Genomic DNA, 18,282 nt, shown 5'->3' with positions numbered 1-18,282 from the left:
CAGCAGTCAGTCACAGCACATTATCAGCAACATATAAGCCTCAGCTAAGAACACGGACAACACCACCCTGCGGCCATATCCGCAGAACCAGGAATATATGATCAGGGACAGTGATAGGGAACCTTGAAGAAAAGAAGCATTTTGCACAAACAATTAGTAACCAAGGTCAACAATGAAGGAGAAACCAAGAGAAAGAAAACAAGTGATTCAGGGCCACCCACTGGCACAGCAAGGATCCTCCTCTCCTTTAATTTTCCACCTTAGTTGGTCATTAGAAGAACTTGTAACTAAGAATATGTACCAGACTTTGCTTACTTCTGACTCCCTCCTAAATGGTTTTCTCTTTTACATTGCCTTTTTAGATTGTAGGCCTGACAGCAGAGGCAGTAGTGATTTCTAATCCACCCTGGGAACCTTTTTTGGCTGTAGAAAAGGGCAAAAGGATCTGTCAGTGAACCAAGAAGACTGGCCTGCTGCAGAGCAGGTCCACCCCCACCCCAAGTTCCCAGTAATAATGAATCTAAACAAACCAAGTTGCACAACACTTCGGTTACACATTTTGCTATCCCAAGTCAAATTGCTACTTATCTCGGGTTAGTAAGTGTCCCAAAACAAAGCCATGTGTGTGGTGACTGAAGATGAGCACTTAAGTCTGTTTCCTTGGACCACTTTTTCATGTGAAAAACACCATGGTCCATTTTTACTCCAGTATTTTCCACTAGGCTGGGACAACAACAACAAAGCACCCCATGGCAAAGATTAGTAGAGTTCTTGGGATATTTTGTTGCCCGGGAGCTTTTTCTTCTTCTTTCAAATAGGTTATTTCAACCTGCTTTCCTGCTCACTTTTTGTGTCGGGAGGGATAACAGGTTATATTGGCTGTGAGGGATGGGGAAGCAAGCCCAGGAATCAAGTGATTTCTTGGGATATTTTACATCCCAGACACTTTTAGTTTACAGCAGGAAAACTGCAAATGCTGTGAGGCTAAAATATGGAAACACAGTTTCCTGTGCAGGTGACAATACCCTGGTAACAACACACACCACGTAATAGGCTGTTTTTGACTGTGTAACTTCTATTTCAAACACAATTCAACATAAAATTCTCACGAAGTGTAATTCCATAGACCAACACATCATGCAAACAGAACATATCAAGAGAAATTAAAGTCCAATGGATGGTCAGGAGATAAAGTCGATTCGGTTCCTAATTCAGTGACAATATCCTAGCACTGAAGTACTGTGCTGTAGGTCTGCTTCTGTGTAAAGTCTACAGTGAAATGCACACTCGAGGTAATTAAATAAAAAAAGCCTCAATTCTGGCCATATATTATAAAGAAACAGAGCACTATCACCACCAATAATGCTTCAATTTTGAAAGCAGGGAAGTAATTGGCAGTTACAACAAGATAGTCTACAAACAGCTGCATTGAAGGAATTGTATTAGGCACTCTAGATCAGGGAAGCCATTTGACTATAGACCAGAGGAGCTCACACTGTCTGGGAAAAGATGATTCCACATATATCTTCAGCTATTTAAATGAAAGGAAGGTTTGTCTATACCAGCACCAACCAGGGTACGTTGCCAACTTTGAAAGTGCTTTGACCCCAACAATAGGCCTGCCCAGCAGCTGGTATCAGACCCCTCACACAAGGTGGGGCGGGAGAAGAAGAATCATGTATGTGTCCCCATCTATGTTACTGGGGGAAAGGGAATAGCACAAAACTTAACATTAAAGCATCTCCTTAATAGAATATAAGCTGCTGAAAGATAGAGTTAAGGTAAAAGAAACAACAACAACAGCTGTATACCCTACTAAGGCTTTTTGATGTTCTTGAAATAATATTTATGGTAACAATATAAGCTAGAAAGAGAAGTTGAAAGGAATCAAACATCCTGTCTACGGATGAGGTTTGTCCCAATTCTAGAATTCTTTTCCTTCTGAAGCCTAAGATATTATCTGGTCATATTTTTGGCCACTAATGAATACTTCATGTTGAAACACATCTGGCCTTTGTGTGCTCACACACACACAAAGTCTACTTTAACTTGATTTTTCAGCAGAAAGAATAATAGCACCAAAGAACCTACGACATTTTCTGTGATCCAATAGAAGTCCCAGTAAAAGCCAAAACTTCAGTGATAGTAGACAATAAGTGATTACTTATCATTGTAGCATAAGAAGAGCCCTTCTGGATTAGACTGAAGGCCTAGTCAGTCCGTGTTTTCCATACTGACCAACCCAATGCCTTTGGGAAGCCCCCAAACAGGAGAATAGCTCAATTCCACACACAAATACAGAAATAAAATCATTGACTATGGATCATCATCATGATGGTCACTTTTAATATTCACTAGATGCAATGGGGATTGTGATAATTGATCGTCTCCTGCATTTTAGACACTGATGTAACACTAAAATCTGCCCAATGTTATAATGGAAGCGGATGTTGCTGCAGGATGGAAAAAGAGAAGACCTCAAAGGGATTTCATGTACGTCATATAAGCGTCTTTGCCAATTGCTCTTATAGACTGACTTGTTTGTTTTAGAAAAGTACAGCCCTGTTATGCATGTGGGGAGAAACCCCAAAGGCTTTCGCTTGCATATTTTGGATGGGGTCAATGGTTCAGTTTCTCCCAATTGCTTGTGAGGGACTTTTTCCCCTACAACATTTAATAAGTAAAGTTAAACAGCTCTCAAACAAAATGAAAAACAGAATGTGAACACTCGTTTGACATTTTCTCATTTAATAGATTTTTCTTTGACATTATAAAAGAGCTAGTCCTGAGCAGCTGCTCAGATCAGATCCAAAGAATACAACTGTAAGGATCCAATCATCTCTCTCTCTCTCTCTTTTCCCTTTTTGTTTTTTACCCAAATAAATATTTTGATTTGGTAAAAATGGAATCCGTGCTCTCATGTTCTCTCTTTAATTACGTCCATGCAGCAAGAAGAGTCATCAGAATGCCTGTCATCAGAAAGCGCAAATCCAAACACAGCTTGGCCATGTCAGTCTTTGGGAACGGAAATGGTTGGTATGCACCGGCACAACTTTATTTCCAAGCCAAAGCTTTAAGCAACCTTTTGGTTGTATAATGGCCTGGAGAACACGGAAAACCATAAGCATCTTTTGTTGGGGTGTTATCTCTGAGTCTTTCAAATTACAGGAATCTCTGAGTCTTTCAAATTACAGGATGAACCTACATTTTATTAAAAGAGGGCAGAATGTTTTTGTTCAAAGCTTTAAACTGGAATATCACATTATTCATTCGTCACGTCCTGCTAATATACTTGGAACCCATTAAATTCTGTCGCCTATTCCTGCCACCTCCCGCAGAATGTTTAATAAGGAGTCATGTTCAAAAGCATTACCAGAAGTTTTAAAGTAGAATGTGCTGGTGCAGAGTAAAGAGGTTTGGTGTTACAAGCAGACAAAGCACATCTTTCTGCAAAGCACATCTCTCTTGGAAAATACGAAATAACAAGGAATAACATGCTTGGAAGAAAACAAAGAACAGGCGAAAACCTGGTGACTAAACAAATGAACAGCAGAGAAGGTGTCAAAGCTTTCAGTGCACAACAGATTTAATAGGGAGCAAACTGAAGTCTTTTAGAGAAAAAGGTTGATATGCACAGAGAAGTCAAAGAAAGGCAAGCCAGAAAGACTTCTTTAAATGCTTGTTTGGTGTGCAGAGTTCAAGGCGTTCTGATCACTCCAGTACTTCCTGCAAAACTTTAGATATTCTGCCCCTCCATGGGATCAGATTCAATTGGGATTTCAAAGGTTTTGTTCACTTCAAGGTTAACTTGGGGAACTCCAGTTATCCCCCCACATCCAAATAAGGTTGAAGCTATCATTGTAGCAAGAGGGAAATAATTACTCAGAAAGTGTTAGTGTTCCCCAAAAGCGACCTGTTGGAATGTAATGTAAAAGTGCTGCCTAAAATGTATAAAATATTATTGGAATGGGAGACAAAGGATGAGCAAGTAAAATTTTCAATGATACATTGGTCAATAGATATTGGTCGTTATATAGACATGGAAGAATGGGAAAGACTGTGGAATATGGATATAAAATTTACAGCATGTTATGGTTTAAGAGAAAATGATATGAAAATGATATATTGATGGTATCTAACACCGAGTAAACTGGCAAAAATGTATAAATCTCAATCAAATAAGTGTTGGAAATGTAAAGAGAAAGAAGGTATTTTTTATCATATGCGCTGGTCTTCTTGTAAGGTTAAGGCTTACTGGGAAATGATATATAATGAAATGAAAAGGATGTTTAAAATAACATTCGTAAAAAAAACCCAGACGCTATTCTCTTGGGAACTATAGGGATAGAACTACCTAAAATGTATAGAAATTTATTCATGTATGCGACTGCAGCAGCAAGAATGTTACTTGCCCAAAAATGGAAAGAAGAAGAAGTCTCAGCAAAGGAAGAATGGATACAAAAACTTGTGGAATATGCAGAAATGGTGAATAAGAAATCAAGATCACAAACTTTTTATAAAAGAATGGAAATGGTTTATTGAATATTTACAGATCAATTGTAAACAGAGAAAAACATTGGCAGGACTATTGTAATAACCTGCAGTTTCGTAAGAATGCATATTTAAAGAAGATGAATAAATGAACAAATTAAGTTAATTTGGATATGCAGAAGATATTAAAAATAAATTTGAGGAACCGCAGAAAGTGGGGGAAGGAAGTCAAGTTTTGAAATGTCAAAATGATTGTAAAATCAGTGAAATGTATAAATCAGAAAAGTATAAATAATTTTTTTTGGGGGGGGAGTGTTGCTATTGCATGATCCCAAAAGTGTCATTACTGTATGTGACACCACAAATCAGCATGATCACCACCAAGAATGACAGAAGTTCACAAACAATCTGTGCCCAAAATTAATTAATTAAAGGAGAAAATATTAAAATACTCCAGAGGTCCCAACAAAATTATAACATACACATTCAGGGTGGGGTGGGGTGATGGGACAGAAAACAATATACATTTATTAAATTTGATCATTCACATATCCAAATAGTGGCAGAGTTGGGCCACCAGCCAAAGATGGTGGAAGGCAATCTGCGCTACCAGGGGCACCTGAGCTTCAAGCAACAGCAACAAATCCATAAACACCCCCAAGTTATGTACTAGCTCCTTAAGAGGCAGTGAAACCCCATCCAGAGCAGGCAACCTCCCATCCATCCAGTCTAGGGAATCGCCTACTGACAGTGCCTCAGTATTATCCAGATTGAGCTTCAGTTTAATGGATCTCATCCAGTTCATTACTGAGGCATCTCCAGTTCTACAGCAGATCATCTGTGTTCTAGATTGGGTTCTAAAGCGGTAGGAGTAGATTTCATTTATTTATTCTTGCTTTCCAAGTTGTCTTGGTGAGGTTTGCATTTGTAGCTTAAATTTCTTGCCTGTGACATGCAGCATGTCATCATCCGGATGATAAGGGCTAACCTGCAAATAGCAATTGGTTATAAGGGAATTGATCTTAGTACCGACACTTGGACTAGTTTAAATTCAGGGCCCCTCTTAACCTGCTTAGCTTTGCCAATGAAATCATATAATCTGGTTCCTCCAGACTGTTTCTCAAAGTGCATGGGCTGCTAGATGTTTGAGAAATGTCTGCATGGCATGCTAAAATTACTTGTGCAAATATATATATATTTGCTGTTTTCCTCATCAGCAAATTGACATCATCTAACATATCAGGACCCAAAACTGTATCATGCCAGGGGCACAGCCACCATTTTGTTGCACATCATTTTTACACAATTTTTTAAAAATAAAATAAAAGAAAGATGGGAAAAGAAATACTAAATCAGAACAATCAGGCATAGAGAGACAGAGAGATGGAAAAGATGGAAAATGAGAGAGACGACATATATAGCAAAAAAGCAGAGAACTGGGTGCTAAAAGGTGGGTCCTAGCCTAGCCTAAAGAAGCTGAACTCTACCTTTTCATCCAGTTCTTGTTTCATCAGCTGGTATTTTCGCCTAAATTTTGAATTTTCTTCTTCCTTCTGGCTTAGCTCCTCCACCAGCTTATCACACTCAATTTTCATCTTTTCTACCTGTCGGCGATGAGCTTTTACCAAATTTCTTTCTTCTACAAGCTCTGCCTGTTGGGAATAAGCAGAACAAAGAACAAAGTTGACCATGCTTTTAAGTTCCCAACTTCTTGGCCAAACTTTTATGAAACAATTTTAATGAGGGAGGGTTTCATACAGATTTATCTGAAGGAAGCCTCTTACTTGAAATCCACATCACATATCAAATGGCACCATAACTGTTTATCACTGTTTATATAGCTTTATTGCTATATAATATACGTGTGTATTGACTGTTCTATCTGTTAAGTTCTGTCTTTGACACTTCTGTCTTTCCCCTTCTGCTGAAAATATGGCTGTCCATGTCTCTCCAACATTTCCCCCTGCCACATTAGCCCCAAAGAGTTTTTCTTTACAGTAACCTGATAGTAACTCTGTACACTAACACACGACTGACAAGAAAGCAGATGAGACCCCAAAGGATGTCCATTCTCATGAAGGAGAAGGGATGGAGCTATGCAGAAATGTCAGACAGAAACAGGAGGTAAATAAGAAATAAAGTTCTTGCTTACTAGCAGGTTGGAAAACAGGGTTGGAATAACCTAATATTCTATTATTGATAAATAAAATGGCAGGCAATTACGTTTTCTATCAGTAATCCCATATTTATTAATCCAATAGTTAGTTTACATAATCCAGGACAACTGGTGTTTTAATTCTGTTCATGCTGTTCTCTAAAATATCAACTTACAGGATCAAACTACATAACAGAGACTTCTGGCAATAGATATATCCTTCCCAGTCTCTGCAAGCGATCCAGATTGTTTTGCACGGCATTAACAGATTTGACCACATGCTGCTCCTCAGTATAGTTCTTGTGTTGCACAAAAATGTCACTTTGTATTTGCCACCTACTCCATGCCCACTCTCAGCCATTGCTTTAAAAAAATGTCTAGAATGAGATCGCACAAGCTATTGGCCAGGTCTGGGCTAAATGCTAAACTACAGTTTGGCGCTAAAAGCATGAGCAGAAAACAGTTGCCACAAACCCCAGACTCATGCGCTGCCCCCTCCTCAGGTTACCTTTTCCTGTAAAGCTTTAAACAAATCAAGAGATCATGCATTATACCGGGTGGGAGCAGGGGAACCATGTGGACAGGGTGCACCCGGCATGAATAGCTCTGGGACCAGAGGACTAGACTGCCAAAGAAAAAGCAACAATGTCCTTCAGCTTCTCTGGGCTTGTCCATGATTCTCTGGAACCTTAAAACAATCACTCTTTGTGGGTGGTTACCTGGAGCTGTGATTAGAATCCAGGAGTTGGACAAAAGGTGGACATAAACTAAAGCACATTCTGCAGACGCAGAACCTCATTTTGCATTTCGAGTGGTTAGGAGGACCTCTAGGAGAAACAGCATTCAATTCATTCAGTGCACCCCAGCATCATCACCAAGGCAAATCTGTATCCTGAACCAGGTAACTGCGATCTTTGGTTACATTACAAAGTAAGAGAGAGGGTAGATCCAGGAGTCCATACAGTGGAAAAGGGGAATTGTCTTTATCCTCCCCCACGATGTATAACCTCCCTTCCGGTTCCCCTAAAAATCACACTGGTCGCTGAGTAAGCAAGTGCCACATTCACTTATTTATGCACCCAATCTACCATTTTATTACATGCACCAGAGTCTTAAGGACGTCAAGTAAATGCCTGTAAGAGAAAGTGTTTCATGTGGCGGCACGTATGGTGTCAACATCCTCTGGCCATTAACAAGTGCACTCAATATTATTTTACAGAGAAGAAATATTTTAGTGAAATGGAGAAAACTAACAAAGCAAGTATCAGAGAACAAGGAGATGCAGGCTGAAGAGACTATTATAACTTTGGTTGTTATTGAAAATGGAAAAAGTAGCTATGGTGGTGTAGAGGATATATTTGGGGTGGGCTGTCACTTATGTTTGTCATTCTATGCCCAGGAGCATAACCACTACTGGAAAAATTAAACTGTTCTGCAACTGGTATGTTCTGGTCTATTCTACGTCTGTATTCCACAGTTTTGCAAGAGAAGAGAATGTGGTATTGAATGTGGTTTGGCTGTGAATATCAGCTTCAATCTGTGTTTTTGGGGTTGGTGGGTTGTTGTTTTTATTTTAAAAAAAACAAGCTTCTAGGAAGGGGAGACAGTACCTAGTGAAATATCAAAAGCAATAGGGGTGGCTGGATAAAATTTCCAGAAGTCAGGGGCAGGGCTTTAATGATCTTGGTCTCTTCCTGTGATTAGCCAAACCAGAACAAATGATGCAAAGTAGTTAAAAATGCATAATAAATGATGCGAATAGGAACTCTTATATCCCCTGAGCACAAAAACCTTGTAGGAAGGAAGATGTGCATGTAGGAAGACTGTTGAAGGCCAGGGATAAACAAAGTCAACCTTTGATACTGGCCAACATACCACATCTATTTGGAATGGGTTATCTCTCTTTTCTCCCCCCCCCCTTTTTTGTTTTATTTTAAAGCTCAAGACTACATATTTCACAATAATGCAGAATATGTTCAAGGAGCAAATGGCCAATTTTAAATTGGACAGTTCACACTTCCACTATCCTCCACACAAACCCAGGTACATTATCCAAAAGGTGGGGAGAGATATGTAAAGCTGACTAGCCTACAGGTACCTTGAATTTTTCAATGTGACCAGCTGCTTCTTCCTTTTCTTGGCTGAACAGCTTCATAATCTCTTGGACACGTTGGTCATGTTTGGTTTTCACCCGCTGCAACTCTGACTGAAGCTCTGCTAGCTCCTGCTGGTGGACATCTCGCTCCAACTTCAGCTGCTGACTGACTGTAGTCATTTCTTCCTGGCTAGACTCCTGCTGTTTCTTGAGATCCATCAGGGTCTTACGCATCTCCTTCTTGGATTTCTCGTCGTCTGCCATGCGGCTGGTCAGTTCAGCCCGAATTGCACTCAGGTTTTTTATAACAGCCTGCATCTCTAACAGTTTTCCCTGGTCCTTTTCATGGATCGTGTTAATGGTGGCAAGCTCTTCCTCTAAATGCTGCTTTTCAGTTCTTAGCTGGCTCAGCGTTAGGCCCTGCTGTTGCAGCTCACCCTCTAGTCTCTCTGCAGTTTCTCTGACATCCCTGATTTCTTGTTCAAGAGCCATCTGAACCGATCTGGTTTCCCTGAGCTTCACTTCTTTGCAGTGAAGTTCCTCTTCTTGCTTGGCCCTCTTCTCAAGAACATCAGTCAGCTCCTTCTGAAGGTTTTCCATCTGATGCATAGCTGAAAGAAGCTGACTTTTTAAGTCATCCCTTTCCTTATGGACCTGCAATTCAAAAGAGCAGTAGAGGACTGGAAAAAAGTATCGAGAGACACATGGACTTCTACTACAGCATGAGGGACACAATTTTTTTCCAACCCAAAAGCTGCATTCCCTTCACAGGTAACCTTGCAGGGGCCACATGTCAGTGAAGAATAGGGCCAGATGTAAAAGTAGGTGGAGTAACAATGGGGATTCTTACCTTTGTACAACAGCTATATTCTAGCCATGGACAAGTCAGAGGTTTCTACACTCCCACACATTTCTCCATCGATGGCATTATAGGGCAGAATAGAGCTGATGAGGGGTGTGGCCTGAAAGAGGGGGTGTGGCCTGGAAAGAGTCACAAGGGCTGAACAGAGTGTCCTACGGAGCCACATTTGGCCCTGGAGCCTGAGGCTCCCCACCCCTATACCATAGCGGGGAAATGGCCCAGACCAGCACTGTGGAGAAAGAAGACCACCACAACAAAGAGAAGAACACCAGTGTCCTTTCCCATAAATTTAAGCAGCAGCTGAATTTTGCCACTGTCTGAAAACCTCTTTACTAATGGAAGCATGCCACAACCAAACTATGAAAATGAGATGAAACACTACAAAGTGGTATGGAATCCAAGAGGCATGCTGGTAATGAAAAGAGGCGTATGGCTCCCCTTTTATATGATATCATTTACAAGTCATGCTTGGAACTTGAAGGGCAGGCATGAACCCCTAAAATAAGCACCGTACATAAAGCTGTACAGTTATCCACTCCCCATTATTCATATTATGGTTCAAGATAACCTATTTGTATACAAACATATGCAAATATATACATATAACACAGTGCAACTGCCCAGATTTTTAACCACCCATATCCTGGTGTGGCTTCTTTTTTAAAAAAATGTGTTTTGCTTTTATAATTGTATTTACTTGTTTATTATTGCTTACTTTACTGATTTTGAGAGAGTTATTTGGTGCCCTGCTGTCAGAAGTCATCCAAAGTAAAGAATAGTAAATGATCATAAAATCCATTAGGAAGAGTAATAGCAGAACAAAATACAACCTGTTCTGATGGTTTTTAAGGTTGATTTCATTCCTTTAACTATTGTTTACCACTTTTAATGTTATGACAAACAGATAAAGCAATATTACATTTAAATGCATAAATATTTTATCCCTCCCTTGAACCCACTCCTTCGCAACACCTTGCATTACAGGCTGCTGCTTAAACTTGGGTTGAAGTCAAAGGCTCACTTCTGTCTCTCCAACCTTCTTTCCTGCCACTGCCTTTCTCTCAAATCCTTAACATTCCTGCAATTCAACTGACTCCCCCCACTGTAGTTACAATCACTGTCGTTATTCTAGATAGACCCTTCCCTCTCAGAAGTCTCAGTTATTTCAGGTTACAGGTTTTCTCCGTACCTTAGACAGGCAGCTTTTAAATCCCAGCAAAGGGAATGTGCTTTGACTGGGTATAAAAGAAGTGACTGAGTAATTATAAAGCAGAGATGCAATGAAGTCCACCTACTTGTCACACTTGGCCTGAGCCTCTTGGGGACACAAAACAGCCTTTCCCTGTCAAAACTGTGTCTCGTATGTTGGTTGCTTATTTTCAAATTGCAGTGAAATGTTTAATTATTGCTTAGAATCTCCAGTCTCCCAATGGCCATCTGCCGCAACTATCCTCCTTTTATGTTTTTACCTTGAGGGTGGAAGGACTAATCTACTATTTTTCACACTGCTAATTTTCCTCCCACGTGTATTATCGCATCAAAAATTGTGCTTCCTCTTTCAGCCTTCGGACGTTACTACTGCCTCTGGACATCATTCAAGAACATTTAATTGAAATGTTCATGGCTATTTTAAATGCTAGCTTTTCAGCAGATTACCCCCCAAAAAAACATTTTTTTTCAAACAAAATATAGCCTGCTGTACAAAAGAGAAAAGTATTATCGCAGAGCTCTTAGCCTGTAAGCACAGCCACCTTGGACTGTTAATCAAACACAATGAAACAAGAAAAGGGGATTCCCAAACAATCCCAGTTATAACATTTGAATTCACTGTTCTGAGAAGGAGAAAAAGACCTGGAAATGCTGTTTTGCCACTGTGAAAGCTGTGCTCTTACTGTTTTGAAGAAGCAAATCAAAGCCTTTGAGAACTGTCAACTTATTCTCTAAAACCTTATTAGTCAGATGAGTGAGCAAACCCTTATCTGTCAGTTCAAATAACTTCTATTAGCAAAGTTCCACACTTTATCTGGCAAAATGCTTGCAGTGCATACATCACCATTTCCTGAAGCAAATACACAAAGGGGCTTGCGGGATTCCTGGAAGCATTGGGCTCGCCACTGTTGAAAACATGGTATTATTAGACCTTTAAAAAGAGCCCTGCTGGATTCTGGAATGGACCAAAGTGTAGCAGAGATACAACTGAGTATACACAACTCCAAACATCCATATACCTGCGACTAGGGATCTAAGACCAATTTGGTTTCCAAGTTACATGAGCAGAGAGTGTGAATGGTTTGAGTACTGTACACATATCTGTCCACACCTTGCAGCAGCATGCTGGCTATTTGCCATGCATGGTCGTAGAGCAACACTTTCAAGCAGGGGGGAGGATCTTCAGACCCAGGGAGCGAATGCATTCCTCCAAAGACTGCACCTCTTACCAGCTCTACTCCACACCCTCTTTGGTTGCTTTTGCCTGGCTGGAATATATCCTGAATTGTAGTAACCTGGATGGTGGGTTGTAGAAACCTCTGACTTTTACATGGCTGGAATATAGCCTGCTGTACAAAAGGGAAAAGTCACATCTGTTTCTCCACATACTTTGGTCATGTCCCTCTGGGCATGCATACTGTTGCCTCTGGTGCCACTTAACACTGGGACGCAAGTCCTCAAAATCTGTCCACAATGAAATGTAGCCCAAAGGCTGGTAACATCCTCCCTCCCCTGCTTTAAAGGAACCAAGACCAAAGACTGAATACTTTATTTGGACGACTAAAACTGGGCAAATTTCTTTTAAAAAATCAGGTGTGGTTTTTTGCCTTACATTTCTAGAATTTCTGTTTTATGCCTTACATTTCTAGAAGTCACTATATCAAAGCCAGATCTGATCATTTGTAAGGTTACATTACAAAGGTCAAAAATTTGATCAGGCACCAAATTTTCTATTAAAAATGTTGATGTCATGCCAACCACAACAGGATGACACTATCTCCATCTCACTTGTGAAGATGTTCCAGTAAGATGGATCAGATCAAAAGGTCCATTGTATTAATTACAAGCTACATATATCTGAGGGACGCGGATGGCGCTGTGGGTAAAAGCCTCAGTGCCTAGGGCTTGCCGATCGAAAGGTCGGCGGTTCGAATCCCCGCGGTGGGGTGCGCTCCCGCTGCTCGGTCCCAGCCAACCTAGTAGTTTGAAAGCACCCCCGGGTGCAAGTAGATAAATAGGGACCGCTTACCAGCGGGAAGGTAAATGGCGTTTCCGTGTGCGGCTCTGGCTCGCCAGAGCAGCGATGTCACGCTGGCCACGTGACCCGGAAGTGTCTTCGGACAGCGCTGGCCCCCGGCCTCTTGAGTGAGATGGGCGCACAACCCCAGAGTCTGTCAAGACTGGCCCGTACGGGCAGGGGTACTTTTACCTTTACCTTTACATATATCTGACTACTGAAAGTCATCTCTTCTCCCTCCTCCTCCATAAAGCCCACCACTAACGGAATATGGTTTTTCTTACAGTGTGATATATTATACCTACTTATTTTCAAGAGTCTAAAAATTCACTGGGGGAAAGTAGTTCCCAGAACGGTTGGCTTCAAGAAAAAATGAAATAACTGAAAGGAAAAAAATCCCATACCAGATTGTTCTTCTCCATCAGCTGGTTGTGAAGTTGAGTCTGCTTCTCTCTTTCATGTTCCAGTTTCTTACACTTTAGCTTCCAATGTCTAATAGTTTCCTGAGCTTTCAGTTTTAACTCCTCCCTCTTCTTCTCATTTTCTAGCCTGAGTACTTCAGATTGTCTGAATTCAGCTAGGTACCTCTCTGCCTCCTTAGTCGACTCTTCCAGTTGCTGAGCCAGCTCACTAACTTGGAGTTCTGCAGCTCTGCACTCATTTTCACAGATCTTGTAGCTGCTCTGTATCTCCTTCAGCTGGCTCAGCATCCTTTGCTGCTGGGTCTCCCTCTTTTCCAAGTCGGAGGTTAAAACCTAGAAATCATCACAATATATTAACACTTTTTTTTTCTTGGGGAACAGAGACATACATGCACATTTAACAATTTCCAGAGGGGCAGCCATGTTTGCCTGTGGCAGCAAGACTTGAGGTACTACCAATTTTTTTATGGCGCAAGCCAGAGGTGGGGGAATCTATGCCTTCAAGATGTTGCTGGACTACAACCTTATATCAACCCTGACCATTGCTCATGCCAGGTTAGGCTGAAGGGAGTTGGAGTTCAGGAACATCTGGGAAGGTCACAGGTTCCCCATTCCCAGATTAAGTTTTTGCAGACTAGAGTTCAATTATCATGAGCAGAACAAAGTGTCATACTAAGTTGGCAAGCATATAGAATCACATATAGAGTATGTGTTGGGGGGTGGGACAGAGAGAGGAATGAAGTTACAAGGACCCGAATTGCAGAGAGAGAGAGAGAGAGAGAGAGAGAGAGAGAGAGAGAGAGAGAGGAGCAGACGGTGATAATTTTGTAAAACAAAACAGGTACAGTGACTAATTATCAGTTAATAAATTTGTATCCCACTTTTTGGGAGAAGATGCCTCACAAAGAAGGTACAAAGTGCAAAATGCAGCAATCACCAAAAACAATACTCAAACACAATACAACGGTCTTAAATATCCTAAAAATACTGACAATTGACAAGACAGTGTTGGTAAATTATACAAAATGTATTGTTTTAACTTTTGGGCCCCTGGGGTCCTTTGGGAGGAAGAGAAGACAGAAATTTAATTTGATGACGACATGCCAACACTGGTAAGCTAATTAATATATGTAGTACAAAAAAAAACCCTTTAACCTCAATTCAAACCACAGGAGACAGAAATAAAAATTCTGTTGGACTGTAGTTTGGTAATTTCACGAGGGAGTCGTTACTCCAGAATCAAAAGCCTTCAAATGCAAGGAGAGCAACAGCAACCATTTTCCAGCTTCCCACAGCTGTGCCTGTTCAAGAGACACTTCCTTGCTACTGCCAGTGAAATAATGGATTAGAACTGCCCTATGTTCTCACCCATGAAACGATGGCAGCAAGCTTTACAGCCAACTTTGAAAACAGACGTCTCCACTGTCCCACAAGACCAGTAAGCACACACACACAAGAAGAGCAGAAGGCACACATATACCCAATGTGAAAAATTATGTCCTGCCAAATGATATGTCCTTGTTCTATGGAACAGTAGATTTTAAATCCTTTTATATCACCACTCTTTCCACATCCATTTTTATTTTACTGTCAGGGAACACACACATCTTTGCCAAAGAACCCTCTGCATATTGCAGACCATTCTGTAAAGGTACTAGGACAGTGGTTTGAAAACTCCCCCCCGCCCCACCCCATGGACCCCTTGAAAATTGCTGACGGTCTTGGCAGACTACTTCATGACTTTTCTGCCTGTTGTAGCAATGGCAATGCGCTCCGCTAGATGTTGTATGATTTTTCCATTGTGTTTTATTGCTTGTTTCTTCTTCCTCTTCTTCTTCTATTGCATTTTACTGCACTACAAACCGCATTCCATAAAATTCAAATTGCAATACAATAAAATGCAATATAAGAAATAAAAAGAATCAATAAAAATGCAATTAAGTATCAGCATGAATATTTAATATGGGCATGCTGCTGGCCACCTGAATTAAGTGTGCAGATTATGGGTGGTCCACGGACCACAGTTTGGGAACCTCTGCTCTAGGAGGCACACAGAGTTCATGTGGCCTGCTGGCTAAGCTTCTCGGGCCATGCTAATGGAAAGCATGGCCAAGACCAAACCAATCACTCTCCAAAGCAGAGCATGGCAGTGGCAGGCAAACACTCAAAGCACTCAAAAAGCAAAAACAAGCCATGCTGATCCATAAAGGGGGGGAAACTCAAAATCCACTGTCAGGTAACACCTTTCATTAGGACCAACTCACAAAATATTGAGTTATCACTGGGGATTGTTCTGCCATTATTTATCTTCCCACCGAAAAGACCCTTGTCAGGTTCAACACGGTTTGGAACACCACTGCTACAGGACCGCTGCCGAATCTTCCCAACAAATTATTCATAGTTAACAATTTCTTAAGCTAAGTTTTGTTCTTTGCCTTTTCTCGCAAAATATATTCAAGCTTTTCAGCTGGCAAGAGACTTGAACAATTTCAGCCCTAGCCATTAAAGAACAACGTTATACACAAATGGAAACAAAGAGTGTTAGCACTACGGTCATTAGTTTAAACTGTTTCTTTTTTAAAAAAATAGACATTTTCTAATGTGTTGGAGGCATCATATCCTTTCTTTTAGACCTTCAGGCGTTATAGATAACCTTTCTTGCTCAGCTACCTAATAAGTGATGTTTTATACGCTCTGATGAGTTCAATTCCAATGGAAGATTTGTATTAATTAAACATAATCTCCAAGGGCTATAGATTCAAATTCTGAACCTGACAAGTGTGAGAGGATGCAGACAAAAACCATCTGAAATCATTACATTTAGCCTTCCATAAATTTTGTTAAAATGTCTCACCTTCAAACTTCAGTGCTAGATTATTTTCCTTACAACAGCTGTAATTGTTTCCCTTCCGATGATAAAATCCCTATCCTAAATAATGGCATCTTCAGCCTTTCTGGGTCATTAAAAGTAATTATTTCTCCACAAAGCCTATGAGAAAAGATCTTGTACCTACCACTGTAGTTTCCATGTAGTAGTTAATGAAGCAAGATTCTAAGCTTAGGCAAAGCAGAGAAAATATTAAGATAAATTATCATGTTAAAAAACACTGAGCAGTATTTCATCAGCAGTTAATATTTTCTACTCCCCACCCCTGATCAAACTTTTAATTAGAATATTTGCTTTAAAATACACGGGTACATAATTAGTTCCTAGTCACCAACTATACAACTGATTGGTAGCAGGACAGACCTGATCTACACTGATAAAATATATATGCAAAACATGTACTCATATATTTTGCAATTCTGAAACTAAACAGAGCTAATAAGGAGAAATAAATCTTCCTTGCTTTGCTTATTATTAAGTAAGAAGTTTATACTTGGGGGCTTTTAGCACAGTAGTAGAACTTCCCCTCCTTATACTCCTCTTTATACTCAGAGCAATTTAACATCATGAAAGAACTACCTTTCCTCAGTATTATTTTTTGGCACTATGCAGATGCATTGGTTGCTATGGGCCATAGTAGAATACCAAATGTGCTCAAGCCCATAGATCTCACAAGGCTTGAATGCATAGTTGTGGCTTGCACATCTTCCCTCGGGGTAGTACTCCTGTTGTAGGGATATTAGCTTGGAGTAAAGGCCTTGGAGGAAAGCTCTGGAGCAGCTTTTGAGGCAGTGCGGGAACTGCGGAAACACACATACGCAGTGTAGTGCAGCTATTGGGTTACAAATAAAATACCTTACAAACCACACTGGATAACAAAAAACATGCATGTCAGCATCAGCTGGGACTGGTGTTTCCTGGTTTGTGCACTGGTGCCCTCTGTGGTGACACCCTGAAGACTGTAGATGAAGAACAAGGAGCAGAATTGTCTTCACAGGTCCCAACAGGTTTCCACCTTCCTGGTAATCCATTGGCTCCTCCAGACCTGACAAAGCTACAAATGCTGGATCTTTGCCAGGGCAACAACCAGCCTTTGGCCTTAGCTGTATGGCTTTCTAATTATCCGATGGTCAACCAGCCTACCTACACTTTGGTCTTCCTGCTCAACAGCTTCCTTTCAACCTTCTATCATCCCGGACCGCATGACAGCCCTTGCCCCATTCCAGCCAGCCTCCTTTGCCTTGCCTTATCCTAGCCTTGGACCCCGACTCTCCTGTACGTCTTGCTTCCTAAATCTTGCTTCCTAAATCTGTCAAGGCATGCCTATGGAATCAACCCTGGTGCTTCACCCCAACCAAATCCAGCCCTACCATGATTCATTTTCAGCCCTCTGTGTGCTGCTCCATAGAGCCCAGTGTAGAAATAATTATAGGTGCTGAAATCTGTCCTATGTTAGGCTTTATGCATCCCAAAGGGCCTGTTATACTTAAAATTGACTTCTATTGCTGTAACTGGCATGCTCATGTTTGCTGCCAACTTCACCATCTCTGATTTATTCAATATCATTTTAAGTGTTTGATGGCAACTAACCAATAAAATGCATATTTAGAATCCAATAACTCCAGCTGTAAAATTTAGAATACTTTGTTTTTCTTCCCTGGGATGTTTTTTTCCAAATGAATTCAGTCCGGTTTTGTGTTTCTGGACAACTTATCATACAATATACAAACCACAGGGCTGGAATATTCAGCAATGTTGTTGGAAATATATCTGGTGCCTGCAGTTACCCCCAAAAGCAACACAATCCACTAATTACTGCTGTTTGTATTCCAACTCCAAAAAAGGTTTTAAATTGTTAAAAAGTATTTTAAGGTTAAGAAAATTCATATTCTATTCCAAAACTAAAAGGTTTTAAGGCTGAAAAACAGATTCTTACATGCCAACCCAACACTGCCACACACATGTATGGCAGTTTTCACAGCAAAACTGTCAACACAATCTTAAGCCTGACATAATTGGAATAGATTTTATAGGCAAAAGTAATCATTTTCTGAATAGCAGTTTTTAAAAATGTATTTTTATCCCGTTTATACCCCTGAATATCATTTGCTGGGAAAGCAACAGTGCAGGAAAGGACAGTTGCC

At 40.6% G+C, this 18,282-nt stretch overlaps 1 protein-coding gene across 5 annotated transcripts in view; it reads right to left on the bottom strand.

The window, feature by feature from the left end:
- The window catches only part of CEP128 (centrosomal protein 128), a 186,678-nt gene that overhangs the window by 119,469 nt on the left and 48,927 nt on the right, over positions 1–18,282 (bottom strand). For 4 of the 5 annotated variants that reach the window (XM_053377864.1, XM_053377836.1, XM_053377845.1 and 1 more), the window contains exons 13-15: positions 13,234–13,584; positions 8,745–9,395; positions 5,979–6,143 (exon numbers count right to left, since the gene is read on the bottom strand). In XM_053377864.1, the coding sequence (XP_053233839.1) occupies positions 5,979–6,143; positions 8,745–9,395; positions 13,234–13,584 (1,167 nt within the window). The remainder of the gene's footprint in view (positions 1–5,978; positions 6,144–8,744; positions 9,396–13,233; positions 13,585–18,282) is intronic. The other variant, XM_053377872.1, reaches the window with a different exon arrangement.

The sequence above is a fragment of the Podarcis raffonei genome, chromosome 1 (assembly GCF_027172205.1).
Source record: "Podarcis raffonei isolate rPodRaf1 chromosome 1, rPodRaf1.pri, whole genome shotgun sequence".
In the NCBI taxonomy this organism is placed as follows: domain Eukaryota; kingdom Metazoa; phylum Chordata; class Lepidosauria; order Squamata; family Lacertidae; genus Podarcis; species Podarcis raffonei.
This window is presented reverse-complemented; position numbering and strand designations above follow the sequence as displayed.